The sequence below is a fragment of the Zonotrichia leucophrys genome, chromosome 3 (assembly GCF_028769735.1).
Source record: "Zonotrichia leucophrys gambelii isolate GWCS_2022_RI chromosome 3, RI_Zleu_2.0, whole genome shotgun sequence".
In the NCBI taxonomy this organism is placed as follows: domain Eukaryota; kingdom Metazoa; phylum Chordata; class Aves; order Passeriformes; family Passerellidae; genus Zonotrichia; species Zonotrichia leucophrys.
Genome location: NC_088172.1, coordinates 86,260,609 through 86,287,723, shown reverse-complemented (window position 1 = coordinate 86,287,723; position 27,115 = coordinate 86,260,609). Strand labels below are relative to the sequence as shown.

Genomic DNA, 27,115 nt, shown 5'->3' with positions numbered 1-27,115 from the left:
TTCTAGCCAAGCCAGACAGCATCCTGAGTAGCTTGGGTTAAAAAAAAAAACAACTCACAACCCAGTGCTTTCAATTTCAGGCTTCTGAAAATGACACTTGGACTGTAGGATATTCCAAGAATGACTTCTTTATTGCCGAACTCTTCCCAGCTGCAGTAGGTGATCCCACCATAGCTGCTGCTGAGGGCACTGAGTCCAGCAGCAGAAAAGGTGTACACTAACTTCTCCCTGACTTTATCACTTTATAAAAACTGGAATTGCAAAACCTGAGTAGTAACAATATTAAGCAAAGGCAATTTTCCCTTTTATTGTATTTAAATGAGGAAAATGAAAGTATTAATGCTAATATTAAGGCTGAACAGAGGCAGTTGCAAAAAAATTAAATTAGTTTCAGCCCTGCTACATGCATCCCTTCACGGACTCCGCTGTGCTAGTTACCTGTGCATTGGTGATGTTGTAACTTGCTGTTATTATAATAGGTGGTGTGAAAAGCAACACAGAAGAGGGAAACTTGTCCCAGGGCTCTGCTGGGACGCTCTGCGGTCACAGAGTAGGTGGTGTGGTGGTGCTGCAGCAGTTTGGGATGCAATGTGTGGGTAACAACTGGTTTTTAGATGAGGAGCCAGTTAAACTCAGGCTGCCATGGATAGTTCAAGCGAGGCCTAGTTCTGGGAATACTTCTGCAGGCGAGTTAAGTCTCACACGCGAAAATGCCCTCAGAATTTAGTGGGAGCGTTCATGGAGATTTGCAGGATCTGGCTTTGCGAACCACACGAAGCCAGGGCAGCGGATGCGTGTGGCTGCTGCCATGGCCGGGCACAGCGCTGCCAGCCTGCTCGGCGCTCACAGCGGCCCCGGGGCTGCCGCAGGCCCGGCCGGCCCTGCTCCAACGCGAGCCCTCCCGCCTTCGGGAGCAGCTGCTCGGCTGCCCCGGCAGCGGAGGTGGGGAGCCATGGCTCGGGCTCCCCTCACCGAGCCGCGCCAGGCTCTGCGCCAGCCCTTGGCTCTCCTCGGCCGCGACGCCATTGCGCAGCCGGGTGCCCCGGTGCGGCCCGGGCCGCCCTGCCCGCAGCCCCCCCGGGCACCCCGGCTCCCGGCGGGACCGTGGGGCGCTGTGCGCCGGGGGCTCCCCCGCCTTTCCCTGCAGAGCCTTGCAGGGGATTGGGGGGGCGCGGCGCCGGGCCTGCACGCCAGCAGCGGTGCGGCATCCTCGCTCCTCGCCCGGCCTCCTCTGGCATTCCTTTTTTTTTTTTTTTTTTTTAATTTACTGATTTTGTGTGTGTGTGTGTGCGGTGCCCGTTCCCCCGCCCCCGCCGGCCGCTCGGCACATGGCCTGCTGGCGGCCGGCGGCGCGTGTGTCCCCGCGTCCCCTGGGCGAGGTGTCCCGTCCGCCGCCCGCATCCCAGCCGTGAGCGGCCGGCACCTTCTCTCTCCCCATCCCCCCTTTTCGGCAGTCGCCTTTTTTTTTTGTTGTTCTTGTTGGGTTGGTTTTGTTTTTTTTTTTTTCGTGGTTTTGTTTGTATTTTTTCCAGGTGGGACGTGGCGGTGACCGGCAAGGCTCGCCCGGCACTGAATGTCACCCTGAAGGTAAAATGAAAGACACGGAGATGAACGCATGCCTGCGCCCCGCGCCGCCGCTCCCCCGCGCCCGCCGGCGAGCGGCCGCCACCATCGCGGGGCGGCAGCCCCCGCCGCGCCCCGGATTTCCTGTCCCGGCTTTTCGTTACTGCGCCTTAAAAAAACCAAAAAATTAAAAAAAAAAAAATCCGCATGCGAAAGAAACGTGCACGTACCCGGTAACGAGCCCAGGAAAAACCCGGCCGCTTCCCCCTGCTCCTGCCAAGTTATCATTGGGAACACAGGCAGGCGCCGTGACGTCCCGGGTCAGGCCGAGTGCGGACCGGCGCTACCAAGGCGGCAGGGAGGCGCGGGGACGCCGCCGGGGCCGGGGCCGCGGGGACCGGGGCCGCCGCCGCCCGCCCGCCGCCGCTGTCCGCCCGCCGGGCCGCGCCCGCCGCCGCCGCTGCCCCCCGCGCCCCCCGCGCCGCCGCCGCGGCGCCGCTCGGCCTCCCGCCCGCCGCTGGCTCCCCCCTCGCCGGCGGAGGTCGCGGGAGCCCAGTTAAAGGAGGCGTGTGTAAAGATTTTGCAATGTCCCTGCATGGTGTTGTAGACTTTCCTAGCAAAGAAACCGGCTTCGGCTTCTTTAAAATCCCCGACGACTCACCTGATTAACCTGCCTGCGGTTCTGAGCTGACCAGGTAAAGCGAGCCCCCGCACCCCGCACCCCCCCGCACCCCCGCCAGCTGACATTGCATGGGGGGCATGTTTGTGCTTGGAGATGAGCCGCTGCCAGGAGCGCTCTGCCCCCCACCCCCCCGCCCCATTCCACCTTCAGCCCTTGCCAATTGCACTTGCTCAGAGTCATTCACCCCCAAAAAACCCAGCTTTGGAAAAAGCGGCACGGCAGCACCGGCCACCCGGCGTTCAGTGGCTCTCGCCTCTCGGACAATTATTTAGAATTACTGGCCCTGGTGAATATGGGGGGGGGGGGTGGAGGGTGGGGGGGAGAAGGGAAAGAGAATGATTTTTTGGCTGCTGACAGATCTGCCCCGCCGGTTTGTGTGTGTGCGTCCCCCTCCCGCCCAGGGTCAGGAGTGCCGGGAAAGTGACGAGGCTTTAGCCAAGCAAGAGTTTAGGGCCGGGGTCCCGGGGTGGCTGCGGCGGCTGCGAGCGGAGCAGGGGCAGCGGGCTGTGCCCGCCGGTGCCGGGGCGCGCTGCCGGGCGGCTGTGGCGCGGCTGCCCGTGCCGCCCTGCCCCCCGCCGTGCCCTCACGGCAGCCCCGAACTGTCCCGGCCGCGGCGCGGGGCGAGGCCGGCGGGGGGGCCCCTCCTCGTCCCCGTCCTCTTGCCTCCCCCGCCGCTCGCTCCTTCCTGGAACACTTGTGCGGGAGCGGAGCAGGCCCGGGGGAGCCCTGCCCGCCGCGCGGGGGTCAGGGCGCTGCGCTGCCGGGCGGGAGCGGCGGCGTGGCCGCCCCACGCGGGACGCGCTCCGCGCCGGGTGTCGGGACCCGCGGGCGGACGCGCGCACACAAAGGCGGCGGGGCCGCGCCGTGCCGGGACCAGCAGGGGCAAGGAAAGTGAGCAAAGTCCACGCACTGCCCGCTCCTCCCGGCACTTGGCCCTCCCAGCGCCGGCCGTGGGGAGGAGGGGGCATTTGGGGAAGCGGCTGCCTGTGGGGTCTGAGTGGGACCTGGCGGTGAGGAATTTTTTTCACTTTTGTAATTTTTTTTAAAATTAATTTTATTTTTTATTTTCCCCTGGTCATTAATGCCATGAAGGCATGACTGGTCTGGTGGTACATTTTGAAGTGTTGCAGGGGATGCACTCCGTCTCCTGGTTCTAGTTAATATGTTTTTCGTGATTCCAGAAAAGAGAGGACTGCATTTAAGAGATGACTAAATAATGGGGGAGGCAAGTAAAAATGAGTAGAATATAAAGGAGACGAAAATGAAGGTGAATGGTAGTGTGGGAAGGGAGGCACTCAGCAGCTTGGGTTTCTCTCCTGTAATTCTCTCCTTCCCCTGTATTGTCCCGCTGCACCCCTACCCCTGGAATCCTGTCTTTTGATACTATTAAGGATATTCTAACAGTAAGCAAAGCACAACAGAAAAGCAGAATACAACCCCCCTGTCTCACCCCCGCCCTCCTGCACTTCAGCCTGTCAGTGTCTGTGACTGGGAGGGAAATTCAAGTGCCCTTTGTAAAAACCCACCAAAGTTTTAGGCATTTATTAGCTACCCTGTTTAAAATACAACATACAAAACTTGCTTGATACATTCATCGTTACTCCCCTGTTTTATTTCAGAGGACAAAATGTTCTGGTGTAGCATGCCTACCCTCACTTTGAGAATGGGAGTAGTTTACAATATAACCTACATTAGATTATACATGGTACGTGCACTGCATTTCCACTGAAAATAGTCAAAGACAGAATGACGAAGCGACTCATATGGTTATGATCTTCCTTGTCTTGGGAGCATCAGGGTAGCTGGGGTTCAGCGTGCTGGTAGGGGGGGCTCCGTGGTGTGAGGTGTTTCATGTCTGTACAGGAATATGGCAAGTCTCCTTTTAGAGGACTTTAAAAATGTGCCGGGGGCAGGAGAAGGTAAGCACGACATTCAGTGTGCTCATTATCAAAATAAGGAAAACAAATCAATTGCATTAACTGTCTGTGCAGTATCACAGTTATTCCACAGTATTTTGTCAGAAATTAAAAGGTTACCACTAGAGTACTATATCCATATCTCCAGCCTGGCACCACTTATTACTGCAATGGTATTTCAATATTAAGTGATCTTAGAGATATTTCGTCTTTCATTTTGAATCCCGAATTTGAATCGGCATTAGGATGTCAGGGCTGTGAGATAAGGTATAACAAACTAAGTAGACAGCTGAAGGGCTCCTGGTGAAGGTGTTGCTGAGAAGGATATCTTGGGCCGTTCGCAGTAACCTTGTTTACAGGGACATTTCAATTGCAACCTGAATTTCAGCGAGAGGCTGCCTGGACTAATGCCTGCGAGTCTGAAACCCATCACGAGTGTCTTTTGCACTCTAAACCTTCTCTCTGCCTTCCTTGCATAATCGTAAAAACTTTTTTGGAAGGTTAGGATGATTTTCTGATATGAAAATTAAGATGTTTTCCTAAGAGGAACACTGCTCTTTGAACTCATGTACATTAGCAACAAAGTATTCATGAGGTTTGATTTTTTTTTTGGTTCTCTGATGTGGCAGGATCAGTAGTTGCACCAGTCTTTTTAACTTCACGAATATGGCTTTGATTTATTATATTTTAGCCTTGGTGGTTTCAAACGTATTTTGCAGCACATGAAGTCGGTTCAAGTCAGAATGTGAAAAAGAGGCATATAGTAGCAAGGAGCAGTTTTGTAGTGATCTGCTAATTTTTTGTTTTCTTTTCCTAAAGCTGTTCCAGGAAAATCACGTGAATTGAGCGAGTGGGTGCTAAATGCCAGCAGCCACATTGATGAAGAAAAATGCTGTTGAAATACTTTGGAATAATAAATAGGATATGTAATGGTCAACCACAAGATAAACATTTTACACGGTGTTTTTATGGCTCTAAATTGGCTGCATTGTAAACCAAGCTCGCTACTCTATTAAGTCATCAGAGTTTTCAATTATTTAAGATTTTCAGTCAGGCCATCTAATACAGTCTTCATCATCCCCATCAGAAAATTATGCATAAGGTTTTAATTCTTTGTTGTTGCTATGTGAGGGCTTTGTTGTGGATGGGGGTTTCATTTTGTCTTACCAGGACAAATATTACAAAGCCCACATACAGGAAAAAAATGATATGGAAATACCCCCAGTCCTACGAAATGGGGATAGTTATGGCACTGAAATGTACCTAATACAATTTGAGATCCACTGACTAAGAAACCTTGACAGTATCTGCCTTGCAGGTACTGTGCATTTGGAAATACTATATCTCCATTTAAATGCAGATCTTCAGTTTTCTCCAGGGGGCAGTTGGCGAATCTTTCGATTGAACCACCGGTACTAGAAAAACTAACTGAAGATTTACCCATGAACAAGAGATCCTTTCAAGTCTGCTTTTTTGAAATAATGATTATAAAATTTCCTAATATTGCAATTTTATATTGATTTTGAATGCCTTTTCAGAAGTCACAGAGAAGGAATAGTGCCTTTTACTCGAGGTAGGCCAATGTCTGCACGCTTGTTTAGCAAACCTAACAGAAATAACTGCTACAAATAACTTCTTTGTTTTTACATGGGTATTGTGTTTGCATGTGAGTTTTGTGAAATGGACAGAGCAGTCTTGCTTTGATTTTGACCTAGATTCCTTCTGATTATTCCAATACAGCTAGTACCTGCTTATTTCCCACTGTGAAAATAGGAGAACAACTGTTGATGCTATCTTGCTGGGACTGCATGTGCGGTAGGCGCGCATGTCCAGTCCTCTCCCCTCCTCCTCCTCCTTGGCTTCCTTAGTAATGGATAAAATAGCACTGGGGGCCAAAGAGGGTGCAAGCCTGTATTTCCCCTCCTGTGAATTTTCGTTCTTTGAGGGTTTGAGTCAAAGAAAATAGGAGGGGAAAAAAGAGTAGAATTTCCATCTCCCTGTTTGGCATGCAAATTTTGCACACTTACAGGGATGAACAGGGCTATAAAATAAGTCACACATCCACCTTATTCCATAATTGCTGGAAATTCAGTGTTAGCAGATGCCAGTCCTCCTTAGAGGGGCTTTTACCGTCTAGTTTCTAGTCCAGTTTTCTATATTGGTTGTCAGCTCTTTAGTTTGCAGTGTAACCCAAGGATTGAATTAAATGCCCAGGACACAGGGAATGGCAGCTCGCTGTTTGGGATGAAGGCAGCACAAACTACCTGAAGCAGGGCAGACAGTAGGTCCTGATCTTTTCTGTGCTGGGGGTGGTCCATGCGCTCTATGCATTCCTGGCTGCTCCTGTCTTCCCACTGTGGGCAAGGGTGCTGCCTGGGGATGCTGCTCTTGTCCCTATGCCAGAGCCATGAGACTGTGGAAATACCATCCATATTACGCTCACCTGGTAATGGCATATAACCCACTGGCCTCAATACCCCAGAGAAAATGTGCACTTCAGCCGCTGTGTGGAGTTCAGGCAGATCTGCACAGTCTGATCTTACATGCACCAGCGTTAATGGCGGAGTTCCCATTCAGCTTAATTGATATTCCTATAAACATCTGCAGGTTTCTGTTTCTAGTGGAGGCTACAGCTGGGTGGACTTCTTAAAGGGATGTTTTGCATATTGAGGTTGAAAGGGAAGTTGAGCCTGATACATTAACTTATCATCTGTGTCATTCTCTTGACATCATTTGGATTACTACAAGCATAAATGACGAGCAGATTAGGTGCAGGATCTTCACACACACATCCGTTTTTAGCATGTTGATCAGTGGTGATGTTACTTCTCTGAAAGCCTTGTTCTAAGTCAAGTCCAGGCAAGCACAAACCTGTGCATGCATATACAAGTGGAGCAAGGCCTATCCTTTACAATACATTTTTTCCTTTAATATCTAGACAAGATCTCTTACTATAACTTGACCATTAGGGGAAAGAAAATGGAACTTTTCTCAAACAGCTTTTCTGTTGGGGAATCTAGTGGCAGTTGCTTTGAAGCATGTGTAATTGATTATCATACATTTATTTTAAAAAGAAGACATAACAAGGAATCTAACATGATGTTTTGGAATATATCTTCTCCCCACAATGTTCTTGAGGGAAATGTAAGGTTGCAGGCATCATTTCATGCCCTGTATGTTTTTGAACATAAATCAAAGAAATTGTTGGAGAGTTATAGATGTTCATAGCAACTGTAGCTATAATAAACACATGCAGTATATATTTTCCAAGCTATTTTGTATGGGTGAAAAGCTGAAGCTGGCGTTTTGTATGAACAATTCAACTTAATCACTGAAAATTTATTTCCTAGTTAGGGTGGTTTACCGGCATAGCATGAAGTTGTACACCTTCGTTTAAGTTCATCTGGTTATGAAGGCTCAGTTAAGATTGGAAAAGAATTTAAATTGGATCTAGATACCTTGAATGAATTATCCCCGACGTCAAATTTATCATGATGCCTCTACGGTGATATTTAGATCTATATTATCACCTATACTGGTTTCAATGCATGCTGGATATTTTAGAGAGCAAATAAAAGATAAGAACAGTGTGAAAACCCAAACAATTTTAATTGTATTCATAGCAAAAAAAAGAGAGCATATTTAATACAATGGGGCAGAGAATCCTGAATGACTGAGTAGTGCAGAGCATCTAATGGGAACAGCAAGTAGCTTAGGCATACACAGTTCCCAATGTTTGCATTAGTTTTCGTTTAAAGTCATGATAGATGAAAAGGAAAAAACAACTATTATGGAGGAGTTTCAATGAGAAGAATTTAGCCACTCGTTTTGTGATGAATGCAGAAGGTATTCCATATGTTGATTAGGATCCATGTGCATTTAAAAGTTAAAAAGAAAATCCTGTAGTCACAGTTATTGCGCATAGATAGATGGAGGAAAGGACACATTCGGGACCTGTGCAGGAATTCAGACAGGTCTAGATGAACAGTGTCAGACTTAATATTTAAGCAAAGTCCTAAGTGTCTGAATAAAACAGGTAGGATATGTTTCTTGGAGTCTCTGTGTACTGTTGGAGTCTGAGACTGATAATTAAAACTGATACTGCTTATTGAAAATTTTGAGACTAGCTGAAAGGTGTGACTTGAGAAGTGTCATTATGCTTCTGCTGGACTTCTGTTTCATCGCAGTTACCTTCAGTTGTTCCTCTTTAATTACAAGAGCCAGAAATCTCTTTTTAAATGAGAAAGCATGTCTCTTATTACTTGACTGCTGGAAACTAGGTTTTAAAATCTAAAACAAATATCTGTATAAAAACTGAGAATTTGCTCTGGTTTAGTCATTTGTAGTATTAGCTGTAAGTGTCTTCTTGATGATATGTGTGAATTTTAAGGCTGTCATGAATTAAACAAGCTTTCTAAATTGCTACAAGTGACAGACGTCAGGAAGACAGGGCATGGCCCATCTTGGATGCCTGTACTAGTTTAGAGTTTAGAGGAGCAGGCAGTGGGGTTGGCTTCCAAGGGCCACCCTTTCCACTGGGGATGGGATGGATGGAGACCTAGAGCTTCTTGACATCACATTAGCTCAGGGTCAGCCTCCCCTTCATTTCTGTCCTAGCTCTTGCTCCCCATCCTCCCTGAATATATATTGCCGTCCTGCCTTAATAGCCAGACTACTTTACCCTGCCCTCTGAAGGTTGGAAAATAGGCTTTGAATTGTTACTATTCTCCTTGCTGTATACAATGCTATGAAAACAAAATTCAGTGAGAAAATCAGAAGGGAGAGAAAAAGGAAGTCAGGGTGCTGCAGGTTGAGGTGTATCTGGGAAGGCTGGGAGGAGAAGGATTTTGCAATTCCAGTTTGTCCATGTTCAGGACCTGTGCATACTTTTCAAAAGAAGGTAGCTGAAGGAGCTGTGTCCCTGGATCTGTATTGACCCAGCTGTGGCAAGGGGGCACAGTTATAAGGAGAGGTAAAGAGGAGTGGAGTCAAACTCAGTGTGAATGTCCCCCAGCTTTAGCAAGTGGGTCTGTATGGGGCAGGACTGCTGGATATGGTCATATTACTGCTCATGCAGCATTCAGAAGTCTCAGCTTTTCTGTGCTGACGGTTGGGTATTTAGAGGCTATTGAGGAGGAAACTTCATTCACTGAAATTCCTGTTTCCACTGGGATTTTAATTTTTTTTACTTGTCTTAAATTAGTTCCTTGAGTTTCACCTGGCAAAAAGAACTTATTTTACTCTGTTCTGAATTTCCAACAGAAAAAAAACCCTCTTTTGCTATGCTAGAGTCAAAAGGGACCAGGTGGACAAGTGCTGTGAGTGAGTTTTGTGCAGTGTGGGCAGCAGGCTGGGCACTGGAGCACAGAGAGCAGGCGGTTCAAGGTCACTCGTGGCCCTTCCTATGGCACCTCTGGGAGCAGGATGCACAGCTGTGAGCTTTAGTCCTTACTCTTCTCAAGCATGCAATCCCTTCCTCACAGCTTGAGCAAGAGAGGGACAGAAGCTGTGCTTTTGCAACGTGCATTCAATGTGGTGGTGTGAGTTTAGGCAGGGAAAGGTGAGGTTACGTGTCGGAGGTGACGCAGGCGGACAGGGAGCCCTGCCTCATAGCCAGGATTTTGAGTCGCTGCCTTGCAGTGTCCCTTGAGGGAAAAGAGTAGAATTAAGCCTGCTGATGCCACCACGCACTTTCATTTCTCTAGTGTGACCCAGACCGGGGTGGACAGGTTCCTTCTCCCAAAGGAGAGAGACAAATCTGGGAGAAATGCATGTTGAATCAATATGGTACCCTCCTGTAAATGGTGCCTACTTTTAACAAAAATTATTTTGGATGTTTCACTGATCAGATTTTGCTTCTTCTTACCTTTTTTAATTTGAAGGGAGGTGAAGACATGAACTATGAGTGTCTCATAAAATTGGGCCACAAGCCCTTAACACTTGTTTGTGCTTGTGAATGAGTGTGTGCACATGTGTGCAACGTGCATACACAGACTTGGATGTTGTGTATGCACAGGATCTCAATTATTTTGCTGTTTGAATCACAGAGCATGTTGTCTTGATGTACTGTCAGTTTTGGTTTCTGCCCTTTGGAATAAAGTTCAAAATATTAAAGAAATAACACGCAATATACTAGTAGCTAGAATAGTCACAGTGCCTGAGGGGAAAAAAGGATGGTGATTAATCAGTTTCACAAATGCCCAGGAAAAAACTCAACTCCTTCTAACCAAACCCAGCAATGATGCACTTTTGAAAGGGATTCTTCTAAATTTTGTTTCTGAGGTTTTCTGGCTATCCTGGAGAGAAAAGTAGGTCCTGTTTGGGAAGCAGCATGCAAATTCTACGGTCATGCTCTGAGTGCCAGGGGAATGTGTGGTCCCAGTTGCTCTTTGGAGAATCACCCTGGGCAAAATGGTGAAACAGCTACATCTGAATTAATTATTGATAATTCTTTAACATCAAATGTGAGAATGTGTTTGGAGTATTGCTTCCCAGTTAAGAGTTGAAATAGTTGTAGTAGATGTATTCTTTTTAGATGTTGCTTTTCTGGTCTTACCAGTTTGCTTGGACAGCAGTAAGAGCTGCAGAAGCTGGTGCAGGTTCTGCCCATCCCTGGTTTGATTCTGGAGGGCCAAGGCAGGAGCTAAGGGGCCACTAACAGATATTTGAAGCCGCACTGAAGCTTTGGTCAGAATACCGAATTTTGCAGAATTTGGGATGTCGTGCGCCATGGTTTTAGTCCAACAGGGACCAGGCTAGATCTGACCCTAGATAAAATACTAAATGAAAAGAACGAGCCACCTTCCACTCCCCAAATCTTTTGATTTGTACTCTGAATCAGATAAAAAAGCACTGAGCAGTGCGTGACTGATGCAGGGCAGGCTCAGGATTAATTTAGGATAAACAGGATGCCTGTTGCACTTAATTTAGAAATTCTAAGGCAGAAAATGCTTTTGAGTGCAGCTAACTGCTTCTTATCTGCAAATGCCACAATCAAGACAAAGCAAAAGATACTGTGGCAAATTCTGCAGTTCACAGTCCTGACACAGTCAGAACCTCCTATTACAGTGAGGGAGACTTCTGCTTGTATCACGGCTGCCTGGGATGTAGGATTTCAGAGTGGCATTAATAAAAGTAATGCAGCAAATATTCCATTTCAAAAGTCCTGCAGGACATGCAGCAAATGCCGGTGGTTTGAAGTGGGTGAAGTTGTCAAGGGTTGCTTTGCTCTCCAGAGCCTGGCAGTAGCTCCGCTGAAATGTGATGCCATTGGTTTTCAGCAAAGGTTTCTTTCTGCAGGGCTGCAAACAGAGATCAGCTGCTACTGTGTATACACAACTAGGGAGCAAATCAAGCAGCACATTTAAGCAGCCTTTTTAACCCTGAGACTTTCCAAGATTTCTTCTTCACGCAGGAAGTTTCCTTTATATTGTCAGCAGTAGCACTTTGCTCATGTAATGAGATCAGAGCTAGGATCACTGCTGCACAGTAGAAAGACTTCCTTAAGACATTTGTCCTTGAAACTGCACCAAACTCTTGGAAGAACCCAGAACCTGTAAGTATGTATGATATAGGCAACAATAGCACGGTGCAAAGCTGCAATCAACCATTATACAATATCCGATTAGCAGAGCAGGAGGGATTTCTTTTTTCGGATGTTATGTTACATTCATTTTCAATTTGTTCTAAGGAAACAAATCAATTCGGGCTTCTGATACAGTGACTTTGCAGTAGATGAGATGGTAGTAATATGTTTGATTTAACTATTTGTTGCTGTCATGTAGCTTGTGGGACAAATATTTTAGCCATCAAACTGTAAAGAACTTTTTTAATGTTTTTAGGCATTTTTAAAGGATTTGGGGGTCCATCTTGCAAATAAGTTTCTGCTTTGCTCTTTGATTTTGGCAACCCCACCCTACGCCAAACTATAAATAACAAGGCAAACGGAATTAGTCCGTATTGTTTTTAGGTGGCAATAAAATATATTTGTTTGCAGGCTTAATTTAGTCGTTAGCAATGCTGCTCTGTTTGGGGTGTTTTTTGTCTTAATTGGATTCTACTCAAGGCTGTCTATTTTGTGTTTTACTATCTTGTCTGTGTCTGTTTAAGTTACTTTGACGGGACTGCAGTCTGGTTAAACCTGTATTTAAGCACTATTTATATTCCGAGCACATTTCTGGTGAAATAAGTGTTTGAGATTTTTATTTTTTTTAAACCCTTGAACAGTATGCTTGTATTAGCAGTGAGCGCCAGAGGAGGCACAACATGGATGAATGTCAGACACAGACCTCATAACCCAAGTCTTCCCTGTACTGAGTCTGACCCAAACGTGTCCACTTTGGCAACTGCAACTAATAAATGCCTTGAGCTCCCTTTCAATAAATTTTTCATACACAGCGATACTTCTGCTTATCAGATTAATTTCTCTCAGGTTAGCCTGATTGATAGCTGGACTGTGATTTCTTAAGAGCTTTCTCCATGAAACCCCACTGAAGAGCTGCATTCCATTTAACCAGTGAATGTAAAAACTGGTAACCATGGATTCAGCCACCACTAACTGTCGAGAGCAATGACTTGTTGTAAACAATACAAATGAGCCAGGATAGCAGAAGCAACCAGACATGAAATTATTTTAATAGAAATTACGGTAAAGGTCATGTGATACTGTATTGGCTTGAATTCAGTGTTAAAGGGAAAGTATTTCGGTTTTTCAGGTTTGATTTAAATGCACATCTCCACTGGCTTCACGTCCGTGTAAGACCTCCAGAAGGGCAAATGAAACAGTTCTTTGGAAAATCCTCTGCTTAATTGTACATTGTGACTTAGGCCCTGATCCTGAAAGTGTAGGAATAGCTACAGTACGTGAATAATCAGTGGGGTTATTCCATACTAAAAATTAAGTATGTTTGTAGGATTCTGACCTTTTAAGATAAGTTAGTAAGAAAAAAATATATTCTCAGGAAATAATAACCTGTCACTAAAGGTAAATAATGGAAATGCAGATTTTACTAATGATGTGTGGTTTGACTGGAAATCTTTGTTTGCTTGTTTCAATAACATGAAAAGAAGTTCTATTTATCCCTTTGTTTTTAAATGTTATGACTTTAATTTCTCATCCAATGTGCCTCAAATCCTTTTCCTAATTTATAGCCTCTCTTATGGAAAACTGGTAAACCATGGTGTCAGCTATTATAATATAGCATGACGATAGGCACATGCAGATCGCATGAGCAGTCGTGTGTCTTGTCTCAGGAATTTCCATCCCTACAAAATCTTTGCTGACTCCCAGCTGTCACATGGCTGTCACTCACAAATTCTGACCATAACCAAATCCTCCTTGCCCGGGCATGCGCTCACCAAACCTCTCTGTGTACCCATAGACACAGGCACCAATGTCCCTGCTTAAGCACTTTCTCTGCATAAATGTGTCTCTCCTCCAAACCTGCTGCATTCCACTGATGTTTTTCCCTTAATTTTTTTTCTGGGTGCTGCTTCCTTGATGTGCCTGTCTTTTGTAAGGAGGAACCTGGAATAGGAATAGTGGTCAAAAAGAAATGCAAGCAAAATTAACTTTGTGTGTTATTTAATATAACATTTTGAATTGGTGTGAATTTAAATTCACAACTTTCATGGCCCCCTAAACTTCTTCAAGAAAATTAACCCTTACTGTTCTCTAGGCAGAACGCTGTCCCCTTGCAGTGTACTGGCTTACTGTTTTGTGTATTTGTGTTTTATGACATTTATTTGGAAAACTTATATTGTGAGAGTCCTAGGCTGGAACTTTGGTTATTTTTATTTTTCTAGGTTGTTTCTATATTTCATACGTGTCACATACATCTCTGTTGTTTTACCAGTAATTTTGATTTATATATTTTTCAACCAGAAGTATTTCAGACAATTCTCATCAGTCTCTTACAGCTGACCAGTCTCAGCCAAGCGCGAGTTGCCACTCAAATGCATAGATAGATGCAGGAGAAATCCTGCTCTCCCTATTTTTCTGATCTGCCTTGCCAGACCAAGGGGGCAATTGCTTCTGTGAGTGAGGAAGGTGAGATTTAGTTTACACATAGATTACCAGCAGGCAAAAATAGACTGACTTTTATTGAAAAGACATACTTTTGAGAATTAAAGGGAAGCTATTTACAAAGGAATATTTGGGGGGGAAGAATGCCAAATTGCAGAATATTTTCTATTGTTTGACTTTGTCCATGTTAAGAGGATATTGGCGTCCTCCTTTATAGCAGACTTGTCAGTATATTAACGTTTTACCCAAAGGGAGGAGGTGGCTGGACAGGAAAGATACCACCTTGACTTTGCGTCTTTATCCTGGAAAGAATCCAGAACTGAAAGTAAAATGCAGGTGAAAGCGCAGTGAGACTCCAGACCAATATCCAAGTAAATCAGGGAAACCACACTGACCTCCTTACCATGAGCTGATTACAAAGCATCAAAAATTCCTTCAGCCCTTGAAAACCAGGTTGGGCTTCATCAGTCTTTGAGCCTGCCTGAGGAAACCATGTTTCAGGGGAGGGGATAATGCAGCGTTCAGGAAGGAAGGAGTGCACTATGACTCCATGGACTTCAGTGGCATGGCAGAATGGGCAGTTGTCCTCTGCTTAAAGTATCTTTGGCACCTTTACAGTCTGTGACATACGTACTTATTCTACTTTCCTGTATTTTGCATTGAATACTGATTTTGTAATGCAAAATTTGCAGGATTTAGCGAGTGAGCTGCCAGAATTCTTTGCCCATCTGCAGATGACAGGAAGAACTGGGAAGCATGTCTCTTTCTTTCTCCCATGGTTTATAAAGGTCAGATGCTGGTTGATGGGCAGCTGCAGGAGAATTTTCATTTGAAGTAGAGCTCTGGGAAGATGTATTTGAATCCCCAAAATGCAGACCTCAGTGTTTTAGCCATAGAGGAATCTTAGTGATTGCAATCAGTTAAATGTTGCAGTGCATACCTGGGATCTGTCAAAAATATTTACCATGAAAATAATTAGTAATAATTAATGATACCTGTTTTGTAATAACAGTAATATAGAATAGTAACATTAACTTGTATTTTATTGTTGTAATTCTGTTTACTTTTATGCCAAGATTATTTTTATCAATAAGATATTTTGTGTATGAAAATATCACATTTGCAGTCCTTTCAACTAAATTCAAGGGGGGGTAAGTAAAAAAATTTTTAAAATTTTAAAAAATTAAAAATGGATTTGTGATCTAGAGATACAAGATGTAGGGAGTGTGGGGTAAACTGTTATCCATATCCACTCACACTTTACCTCATGGTTGAGCCAGCCAACAGCACTGCAGGTAAGTAAGAAATAAATTGGGAACTTTTGCCAGATGGATTCCTGGTTATTAGAAACTGGACTGAAACTACTTAATTCCATGGAGCATGGTAAACTAGTTGGTCACTGAATAACAGAATGGTGTTCTTTGAATTATTAACCCTTTGTAAACATTACAGTGTTTTATAAATTTCTGCTTCTTTCTGATTGTGCCTCTTAGCTTCTGTGAGTAAGAGAGGTGTTTTTTTGAGGACTTCTGTAGTCATTTTGTCTTTTGAACATTTCCAAATGTGCTTCCTCCCACAAGCTATTGAAGACCCATGATTTATGGGTTGTAATGTTCTCCAGGTCAGCATAACTGTCATAGGGTCTAAAGGCAGGACTGTGATCTGTATCAGCTGCATTAACTTTCCATTAACTTTCCGTGACTAGAACGCGTCTTTGATTATTCTGCATTATTCCTTTGTACAAAATAAGGTCGTTCTCTGTGTAGTTTAGTTTTAACAGAACCAGACTGTCACTGACCATCGGCTTTTGCATGCATAGACTCTCTCCTTCCTGGCAAGGCTTTAGGCCCAGATCCACAAAAGGATTAGATGCCTTAAGTGGGACTTAAGTGGGATTTAGGCATTGAAAGCCCAAACTGAGATTCTCAATATCCCCACTGAACTGCCACCTAACCTTAGAAGTTGCCTAACCTGTGTGAGTGCCTATGTTTTCAATATCCAGCTTTCCCAGGTGGCCAAAGATCTTCTTTGGATGTTCTCAAGCACTTCCATCCTGACAAGGTTGAGCCTATCTGCTCCCATTTTTCCCCTCACATGCCAGCGGACTTCAGAAAGTGCAAACTCTTGTTGCAAAATGGTGGATTTCTGTGTGTGATATCTCTCACTTTTTCCAGCTGTGCCCTTGAAGGAAAGGACCCTCCAGTAGGTTTCTTTAAGAGCAGCCTGGGAACCTTGAAAAAGGTACCGAAACGAAAAAATTTGACTATCACTGCTTAAAAATGGAGCTCCTAGAGATGAATTGGGGCTGCAGATGAGTGTGGCCTTGGCCTTCTCCTGCTGGCAGCATTGGATTGTCCTTGCTCAGCAATGGCTGTTCCTGAGTTGGGTGGCACAGGAGGCACAGGAGTGACTAGCAGGGCTGAGGGCTCCATGGCACAGGAACAGCACCTGAAAAGTGGGTACTGGGATGTGAAATTAGCATTGCTTCCAGAGGTTTTCTTGGAGAATCCAGACCCTGGGGTTTTGTAACAGCGGTATTTAGAGGAAGAGCTCTTTTCTGCAAGAAGTCACTTAGGGTTTCACCTGAGGGTGATACATGGTGGATATTTTGTTTTTTGAAAGCTGGGCTTATTGGGGTGTTGCATGTGCACACCCATTTTGTAGGGCTTCAGTCTGAAGCATTTCTGGAGCTGTGGCAGGATTGATAGCTGTCTCGCTCTGCAGAGGCCAGAGCAAATGTCTTGTTAGTAGCAGAGTAAGTGGTCCTGTGCCATCACTTATTTCTCAGCTGTACTCGTGACATTTCATGTGTTCTCAGCCATGTCTGTTGTTTGTTTAAATCCTGCTAGTTCCTTGATTTATCAGTTTTCTGTAGACTTTTGTTCGAGTAGTCCCAAATGATATCCTCTTTCAAATAGATGCATCCTTATCAGCAAATAGTCTTTCATCGATGGCTTTAACTCTTTCACATAACTCTGCATATGTCCACTTTGACCTTCTCTTCTTTAAAATACTGATTTTTTTTTTTTTTTAATGGGGACAGTATTTAGGAAATCTCTTAGATTTTCTCCCAAATAATTCTGTCTTTTTGTGACAAAGTATCTTTTATCCACATAATTAGATAGGAATATTTTTCTTTTTCTCTTATCTTATTTTTTTTTTTCCCTGAGAGGGAGAATTCTTCTCAGGAAATCCCTAGTTTATTAGTTTGTTAAAGATAGCCAGACTGTGTACAGTCTTAATATTATTTCTTGCTGCCTTTGATTTATGGACCTGTGTACAGTGCTGAAAACAGAAATACAGAATGTAGAACATATTTGTATAGAAGTATAGCCTAGAAATTATAAAAGCACAAAAAGGATATAGTTGTAAATTTAGAAACCGCAATCATGAAAAGCCTATATACAGTGAATAAACTTAACATGTAATGACAAGTGCAGTGTATGCTCCTTAAAAAGCCTAGAAGTGTTTATATACAGATAGGTAAGATTTGTATGACTGTCTATGATAATGACACCTTAATAGCTAAGGATATTATTAATGTATTTTTAAAACTGATACAGGGAGCTCTGTTATTTTAATGGAGAGTATATGTTGTAAATTAGCCTGTAACTTTCAATCTTCTCACTTGGTGTTTTCAGAATGGCATGCTTGAATTATTACGCATTTATTTTGGCATTTTAGTGCACCCAAACGTTGTGAGCATTAGTTCATCATACATCACGAATGTATGACTATTGTATGGAACCAATTTTAGGTATAGGAAGTTCAGCAAGTATTGTGCCTTGGTGGTTGCCAGATCACTTGCATGCTTGCTAAATCCTGTGCACAGTGCTTCCGTTTGCTGGGTTACTCATTGAGCTTTTAATAGTCAACTTAATTTTAGTTAAGGTTCAGTTTAGTAACTCTTGCAATTAGTGGAAAATATTGCCAGCATTCATCTGGTAAAGCACATTACTTATGAAAGGCACACACGGGGTATGTGCGAAGGTAACAGATAACAGATCGATTCTGGTGGATCCCATCGTGACTGGCCTTTAAGGGTAAATTACAGAACATTTTAATCATTGGGGATAACCTTACAGAAAATGGAATCTCTGGTTTGCATGTAGGAGGACGTTCAGTCTCCCTTGCTTACCGCTGCTTCCCAGCACTGACAGTGACAGTGGCTCCCTGGCTGCCATGGGCTTCACATCAGTGCTGGTGAGGTGCTGCTCCTGAGATGGGCTAGGAGCCCTCAGAAGAGTAAGGGTTCCTATTTTAGGGCAAGCTTTTGAACCCTCTCTTGCCTGTTTGCTTTTCCTTGCTGAAAACAACTGAGCTGTCGGAGGCCAGTCTGCTGCTTGACTCGTCTAAGGCAATTTGGTGCGTTGTTTAATGGGCACAGGTAGAGGACTTAGGTGAGATTTTTTTGCCCTCATATAAAATGAAGATATGATTTCAGCCAGCCTGTTAGTGTCCTGAGAAATGAAATACTGCGGACAACAACCCAAATAACTAAGAAATAACTTGGAAATAAAAGCAAAGGCGCAACAACCAAATGCAGCAACAGAGTGTTTTTTTCTTTTTTGCCATATAAATAGGTTAAAACGGATGCGTTTGTCTGATGTTACTGGAAGATGAAAGCCATGTGTTCCCACAGGATGGACACTACAAGGACAGTTACAGCAGTGTCCTGCGCTGTCAATGGTGCTCATGTCTGATCTCTCAGATCCATAAATACCCAAAATGCATGTCTCTGACAGAATAAATAGAAATTGTATAACAGAGGAGGCACAAGGGCAGATGCTGTCTTTCTAATAATTGTGTCTCTTGCTTAGAAGTTAATGCCTGCTACTTTTGAGTGGAGAGGAATTCAGGAATGCCTATCCCAATCCAGTGTATTGGGCTCCAGTCACGATCCAGTCACTGTATTGTGACTTGTATTGTATGTGCAGGGTCCCATCCCAGTTAGAAATACACTGATTTAAATAAAGGTAATGATTTTTTTTGCCTTAGAAACCTAGGGTAGAAAAGTGGAGACTGCTGATAGGCCCCCTATTGAGTTGGGTGAAGAAGACGCAGCTGAGAACTCTGATTTGTAGAAGGATGTAGGTAAGTGAAGATCCTTGCATATGAAATCACTCCCCAGCTGCATGGAAAAGCGTACAAGATAATGTCTTGGCTTCACTGAGATCAGTGGGAATCAGTCTGGATATCACTGCAGGTTCTGCACACTCGGGTGCTGCTCTTGCCAGTGATGGAAACCCTGGCAGGATGCTCACCATCTTTGGTGAGGTTTGATCTTTATAGGAAAGGTATCACTGCTGGTAGTATTGTGGAGTAAAAATTACTGCCAAATAGAGGGAGTTTAAAGCTTTCTGTTTTATATTTTGACCCTGTTATTCCAAGGGATACCAGTATAAGAAATTGAAACATCCTTGGGGCTTTTTGTGAAGGAGGCCAAGAATGTTGTCCCCATTTTTTTCCAGTTACATGAAACTGGGGATCAAGGGTTTGGATGCTAGTCACAAGAGGCCTTGAAAAATGAAAAAATAGCAATACCTACCTTAGAAGAATATTTGTTTGTTTGTAAAGTTACGTGAATCCCTTGGCAGAAAGGAGCCATAAGAAGTTCCAGGCGGTTATTCCTCGGTGACAGGAGTCTGTATTTATGCTTCTGTTAGTCTCCTTTATTTATAACAAAACCTTTGAATATCATTTCCAAGATGTTCAGCTATCAGAAATGAAGTGATAATGAGGACAGAGGGTAGGTCATGAGTCTGCAAATAAGTGTGAGATGGTGAGCTTAACCTACCAGGTGAAAGAAAAGTCAGTATAGCAACTGCATGAACACTTCAAAGCATGCACCTAGTGCTGCACTAACTTAATTATCCCTGCTATAGATATGTTTGACAAACATATCTATAGCCCAGATCCTGTTACTTCTCAGTGGGAAATATCAGGAGGCTTCTATTTGGTTGCCAGTTGACTGAATCCTTCCTTCTACTTTCTTGCAATAGTCTTTTCAAGGACTTTGCCTACCTCTTTGCTGATCCGATGAACAGAAACTTACCTCTCTGTTTAGTGGTGGAAAATATTGTAAGATAGAGAATGATGCAGACTGATGGGATGGGTGCAGAATTATTTTTAAGCAAGTCTGATGAGTATTTAATCCTACTTTAATCAAATACTGCCTGAACCAACCAAAAATAAGCTTTTATCACCCATGCTGAATCAACCGTATTCTGGTGTCAGCACTATTTCTCAGCAAGCATCTTGCTTCCTCTGTGTAATAGTACAGGGTGTTTTTGAGCATCCTGGTGTTGTCAACTTTCTTCACAAACAGTGTGATGTGAAATGTAAAGAGACAGGAGTACCCCCGCTCTTCCATCACACAGAAATGCAAGCCAGTGCCCTGTTCTTTGACACTAAAACGTGCCCTGCTGTTGGCAAGCTGTGGGATTTAATAGGCAAAGACCATGGGGAACTTTTCAGCTTTTTAGTCTTTCTGCCTCTGTTAAGTCTGTTACACAGGGAGGTACAGTTCTTAAACGTGGTCATTTTTAATTCCTGTCCCTGGAGTCTGGCTGACAGATTGGGAGTGCGGAGGACGGGAGTGGGCTGAAAAGACGAGCTGGAAACACAGGATGTATGCATACATTAAAATGGAGCAAAACAAAAATAAGCTAACTTAGGTGAACACAGATGGGATCTGTTTCAGGGCCACTCTAAACACCTGTTTTAAATGGCCTGTGGTGAAAATCATTAGCTTAAAAAGATGCTATTTATGTCTTCCCTGAACTGAGTTTACACAAACACCAACAGTTCTAACTGGAGAGAGTGGAGATCAAATTTTGGTATTTTTTCTCTTCTTTGTTTTTGTTTTTATTTTTTTTTTTTTGATCTGAACAATAGTATTTTCCCTGCAAACCTTAAAAAAACCCAACCAAATAAAAAAATTTTGACAAGAATTTATTTTGATACATTGTTTATATTAGCTATGGCCCTTGATCAGAAGCCCATAGGCATTGATGTATGCAAAATATAAGTTGATCAACAAATACTTTAAAATCTGACATCAATTCTCAGCCTTTTCAGGTGTTACAGTTGATTCCCACTTTTGTAGCAAAGACCAGAACTTGTTGACAGGAGCTTTCTGATCTGAGAGTGCAGGTTGGCATAGGAATGTTTTATCAACTGACTTCGCTCTCCATGCTGATTTTGACAGGTCATGCTGAAAGTAAGACTTCCAGCTTTCCAAGTATTTCTGCTCCATGTTGGCATTTGAATTTTGTTATGAAACACTCCTGTGATAATTTCTGCAAGCTGGTCTCTTTTGGAGGAAGGCATTGACTTTTCCCAATTTCTACAAAACTCTTCAAGGTTTTATCTTTGTTTCCTCTATCATAATTTTTTTTTCTTGATAATTGTTAAGCCTACTTCTTTCTTGTTTCAAGGTTTTGAAAACAGGCATTTGTAGCTTGGTTATTCACTACATTCCTACTGTAACTGAAAGGAGGACTGCATCTTATCCGAAGTATTACTTGCCCATGTAGTAGTAGTCTGAGTAACATTGGTGCATGGTATACTGTTACTTTTATACACAGAATATCTGAAACAATGTATTAAAAGCAATCAGTGCATAGGGAATAAGGAAAAACTATTCCTTTAATGCACATGTGCACCTCTCCATGCCAGCTGCAAGAGAATTGTGCTCATACTTGGAGGTGGTGATGCGCTCTAATGGAAAGAGCAAATGCCTAGGAGTAGCTTGCTACTGGCTCTTCCCAATCTGCACACCTTTGTATTTTGAGATTTCTGGATGATAGAAAGAGCTAAATACTATTTAAGCCTGCTTAGTTAGTTAGCAGGCTTTAGTCTGTATTATTTTTGGTTTGTGTATTACATGAATAGAGTGTGAAACTGCTCGGAGAACCTTTTGTTCTTGGATACTGCACTTCCCTTTGGCCTCTCTCTTTCTGGCTTCATTTTATTGGGTGTTAAAGAATACAGAGCAAAGAATATTTGAGCAACGAGGAGGTGCATAAATAGCAAACATATTGAATTGTGAACAAGAACTGGTTTTTTGGATGCCTCTGGAAGAGCGATGACCCTCTTGCTGTGTGACTGTGGGGAGGTGACAGGTGCATGCTGTCCTGTGATTGTCCACGTAGCTGGTACTTCCTCAGTGTCCAGCAATGTGCTCCCTGTCCTGCTTTGCTATAAGGCCACTTAGCTAAGCAGTGACAGGAGATCAAAGGGTAGCTTCAGAGCCCCATAGATGACAGATGTGTATTTCTGGCTTTAATCGTTTAAGTGCAGCTCAGAATCCTAACCTATAGGACAGCACTTCCAAACTTCCGCCATCATAGTCTGCTGTGCATTGTCATGGCTGCAGCAGACCTCTTTTCTATCTGGACTGTGCACAGAAGACCTGTACAGCAGCTCAGGCAGCACGGGCTGCCCAAATACTCAGTTTGCCCTTCCCTCTGGGATGAGGGCAGCAGGCTGGGTTTTTCCATATCGACATGTAATAGCTTACTTAGTACAAGAAACATGCAATGTAGCTGGAGAACCTTGCTCTGAGTAATCATCTGTAACTGCAAGTGAAGATTTCTAAAAGCAGATCTGGAAAAATTGTATGTTTTTTGTTAAAGGAAGTCTCTGAGCCACAAATAGATGGATGTTGGGAAGAGTAGTCTGGGGAACTGTCACTACAACCCTGCTCCATGGCCTTCACTCAGCATCTGCTGTTTGCCATGGGCCCGGACAAGTCAGTCAGCCTAAGTGGCCCTTTGGTTTCACCTGCTGGGGCCGTTCTAGCTGCAGCAGGGCACAGATGACCGTGAATATATCTGTGTGTATGTGCAGTTATGTGCAGGGATGGCTGAGTGGACATTCACTGGGGAGGATACAGAAGTGGGCACATAACTGCAGCACACCATCATTCCTCTTCTCATACTTCGTCTTATTTTCATGCTTTTTTTGCAATGCTCTTGACTACTTAAAGACCAGCATATTCAACATATTTGCCCTTTGTTCTTTGTGTGTCTCCTGTTGTGAGAATCACCTAAACTCCTGCAATTCTAGCCCTGTGTTTCCAATTCAGTGTGTAGGGTTACCAGAACGCCATGGACTTTTTATATTACTATTATTGTTATTGTTATTATTTTGTTTAATTTACTTATTGGTTAAGAAGCTGTAAAAATAAGGCCAGGCTGTGACAAAAAGAGATAGATAGTCTAAAACTGATGCTAAATAAATAGTCTCTTACTGCATCAGAAATGGAGATGGAACCCTTGCAGAGTAGTTTTTAATGTGTTACAGAGGAGGGTGAAGTGACACTTCCCTTTGGTGTGGAATGTGAATGTTGGCTTTGTGAATGGCAGAATATGATGTTATCCTGTGGCACAGTGATTTCACCTGCTGGTTTTTAAGGGACTGTCCCACCTCTGAAGCCTAGGGGTTTCTGTAAAATATTATTTAGTTAATTCAAACCCATACTTGTCTCCAAAATATCCTTGTCTAGAGTTTCTGCAAAGCCTATAGAGATGCATGAAGAATTATTTTTTCATCAAGCACCTGCTTTCTTTGCCTAGCTCAGTTATGCAGCAAGGTTGTTTATATAGTATTAAGAAGTGAGCAATATATTCCATATGCCACCAAGCTTTGTAAAGAATCCTGCTGATGACAATTTCACAGCTGCTGAGAAATAGGCCAAGGCTTCCCTATAAAGTGACAGTAAGGAAAAGAGTATCTATTCCATTAGTATTGGCCATGCATCCTCCCCAACTTTTTCCCTCTTGAAGGAAAATGTTAGCCCTTCCGAACTATGGAACAACAGATGGTGACAGAAACCAATTTCTACTGCAAAGCCGTTTGGTCAGGAAGTATCAAAAAATGTTTTGGAATTGTGGAAATGAATTCTTGGCTGCAGGGCTACCAGCAGCCTACTGGAAATGAGACATGAAGCAAGTGCTTAACAAATGTGAGAGCCTGCTTGGCCCTGAGAGAAATGGCTTTGGTCAAACATTTTGGAAATTAGGAACTTTATATGCATAGGGTCTGGTCTTCAGAAGTGTTCTGAGTATTATGGATGTTATACAGATTAGGTTCTTAATTTCTGGTCACTGGTTGCTTGACCAGCTACCAAGAAAGTAGCCTTCAAAATATGCAGAATGACCTCCAGCTGAGACAAGCTTAATATAGCTCCTCCTGGCCTAGTCAGGTGGAACCTTCCCTTTTGGCTCAGCCGATTTGCTGCCCACAGACCATGAAAGTCCCAGGGATCTGGTAACACACAGACACAAAATTAATGCAGAAACAGCACAGGCCACTCTACTCATGGGTTGTGTTTAGTAGGTTGTGTGTGCCTGCAAGTTGCTGGATACAGCAGGTTCCTTTGGCGATTCCTGTACCTGACCAAATGCATCTCCTTGGAGAACAGTTTGAGAAGGAGAATTTGTTTATTTTTTGGAATTGCACCGTAGTTGTCTGTCTGTGCCGTTAACTCTGAAATAATCAGCAACATGTTTTTACCCCTCAGAATTTCTGTAGTGAGTCTTAGCTGCTCCTATAGAAAATGGCTTGGGAGAACTCCCCCTACATGTGGAACATAAACGATAGTTTTATCTGTTCTGTTACAAACCTATACCAAATTGTCATAATGTCATGTCACCAGCAACACAGAGCAGATGGAAGTATCTTTCCACATATTGACTCGTGTTACTCTGATAAAAGGAGTTTGTTTCTCTCCTTCTGTCAAGCCTGCTAGCCTTTGGCAAGGGACACAGGTCTCAGCAAGGAGAACTTGACCAATAATGTTCAAGTGACCATCTGATTAAAATACTCTATCATTGGCCACTATAGTTAGCCTGCACCAACAACTGTTTGGAGTAGCCACTTCTATTTCTTATGTCTGTGTAAGGCAAATTAAATCAGGTAGTGTTGTTCCGGGTTGAGGAGATGTTGGGGAATTAACCCTTGAGGAAGCAGATATTTGGATTTTATAAGGATCCATTCAAGGCCCTAATATTAGGCCCTCTGGAGACCAATCTCAATAAAGCAAGCATCAGGTCTCTGAACTGTCCATTGTTATAGAAAAGTGACAACTCCCTGAACATGGGTTGCGAATGCTGTGTGTTAGCTACCAAAAATATGATTTGCAAAAAGTGCCTGGAAAATCTGACAGATAAAATAACTACAGTTGTGCCGTGAGCATCTGAAAAGCAGATATCTTCTGTGTTTCTGTTTGTGGTGAGTGGTATTTGACTTGATGAGAGCACTGTTCTCAGATTGAAAACACACGAAGCTGAAGTCAAAAGGGAGTCAGTGTAATCATTAACTGACTCACCTTCTAGATGTGACAAGTAATGAACCATTCTAAACTTGCCTGGAGCTTTCTTTGGGACAATACCCACAGGGGAAACCCTCTTTCGCTCAAGTGAAGCATTATCAAATGGGCCCTCTATTTTCCCCAAATGCCAGCTCTTTTCTGTCTTGTCTCTAACCACCTGAGGACATATAACTGCTGATCTCAGCATCCCAGCCAACATTTGCATCTTGGAGCTCGAGTACAGGATAGTAAAATCCCCAACACAGCCGTTTTTACAAAAATTGCATATGCTTTTTGTTTGTTTCTTCTTTTCTTATTAACCTGCTCCCACAATGGGGAAGTGTTTGAACTGCCCGTGCTGGGATTTCATGTTAGCAAACCTCTAACCAGCATTTGGCTCTTTCCACTTTCTTACTTTGATTTGGATGACTGCCTGAAGCACCTGCTAATGGCCTGAAGCGTTGGAGCCGAAATTTGCAGTTTGTGTCCCACGCTCACTCTGTTTTGTTACCTGCCTTCTGGAGCACCTGCTCCGTGGTCTAGGCTCAAGAGCCTGCTTTCTTTCTGCCTGCTGACAGCAGCACTCCTCGCAGCTCTGCCTCCCCTCAGCTTTGTCCTGCTCTCTGTAGCCCCTGCTTCAGCTTTGCCCGGGTCTTCAGGGTAACATCGACGTGTCCTGCGTGTTCCAGTGCTTGAGAGAAGAATGGTGTTCCCCCTGGTACTTGGGAACAAAGGTGATGCCCAAGTAAACTGATGATTGTGGTCATCCTAAAACATTTGCCATGGCATTCACCAGCAGAGTTTTTGAGTTTTTAAAAATAGGTTTTATAGGGAAATTGTGAACTAGGCCAGCTGGCTGAAATCAGCTTGTAGGTCAGCAGAGGTCAGAAGCCACCTGGCAATTCAGTGCTCAGGAAACATAGGAAAAAATGTGCCCACTTAACAGAGAGGGACTAAAAGAAACTCACAATATCTGAGGAGCACTGCTCCCGCTGCCCTTTGAGGATCTGCATGCTTTTCCATGAGGTTGCTCCTTATGCCTACACATAGGGAAGGCTGTTAGAAGTAGCTCTTTAGGCTGTGTGAGAAAATGCTCCTCCTTGTCAAGGGCCAAAGCTAATGGAGGATTTCAGGGGTAACAATTTCCAGCAGGGAATTTTCTTTCCATTCTTCCTTGGGAAGCGTTCATTTGTTTCCCAAGAGTCTTGGTCTGTGCCAGGGGTAATGTTTACATGGACGTTCCTTTTCCAAAAAGGTGGTTTTGTTTCTGTGTTAGAAGGATGCTATTAACAGCAACAGAAGAACTCAAGTATTGGGTTCCTGCTGGTCCCCTTGCTGGTCTTCTTGTTCCCCAGCAAGCTGCATTCCTTAATACAGCCACACTGTGCCCCCCACCCACCTTCCACATCGGTGCTGTGTGGGGCTCTCCCCAGGAACCAGCTCCCTGAGTGCCTGGGCTGCACACTGAGGCTTGTTCATACCAGAGACATCTGCTCTTGCAGAACTGGGCAGGGCAAGGATTGATTTTTTTTTTCTTCTTCTTGCTTTCTTTTGGTTGCCTCAAAATAACCCTAATTAATTTTGTGGAGAGTTTAGTGTGCTCCCATCATGGG

The 27,115-nt window shown here is 43.8% G+C and overlaps 1 protein-coding gene across 13 annotated transcripts in view; it reads left to right on the top strand.

The window, feature by feature from the left end:
* Positions 1–1,439: 1,439 nt before the first annotated feature.
* The window catches only part of ESRRG (estrogen related receptor gamma), a 371,470-nt gene continuing 345,794 nt past the window's right edge, over positions 1,440–27,115 (top strand). For 8 of the 13 annotated variants that reach the window (XM_064709123.1, XM_064709127.1, XM_064709122.1 and 5 more), the window contains exon 1: positions 2,116–2,258. Coding sequence is in view for 2 of the 13 variants with exons in the window: in XM_064709114.1 (XP_064565184.1) it covers positions 11,619–11,716 (98 nt within the window). In the remaining 11 variants the exon portion in view is untranslated. Of the gene's footprint in view, positions 1,588–2,115; positions 2,259–3,250; positions 3,256–11,443; positions 11,717–27,115 lie in introns of those variants that run through there. The other 5 variants (XM_064709126.1, XM_064709132.1, XM_064709114.1 and 2 more) reach the window with 5 other exon arrangements.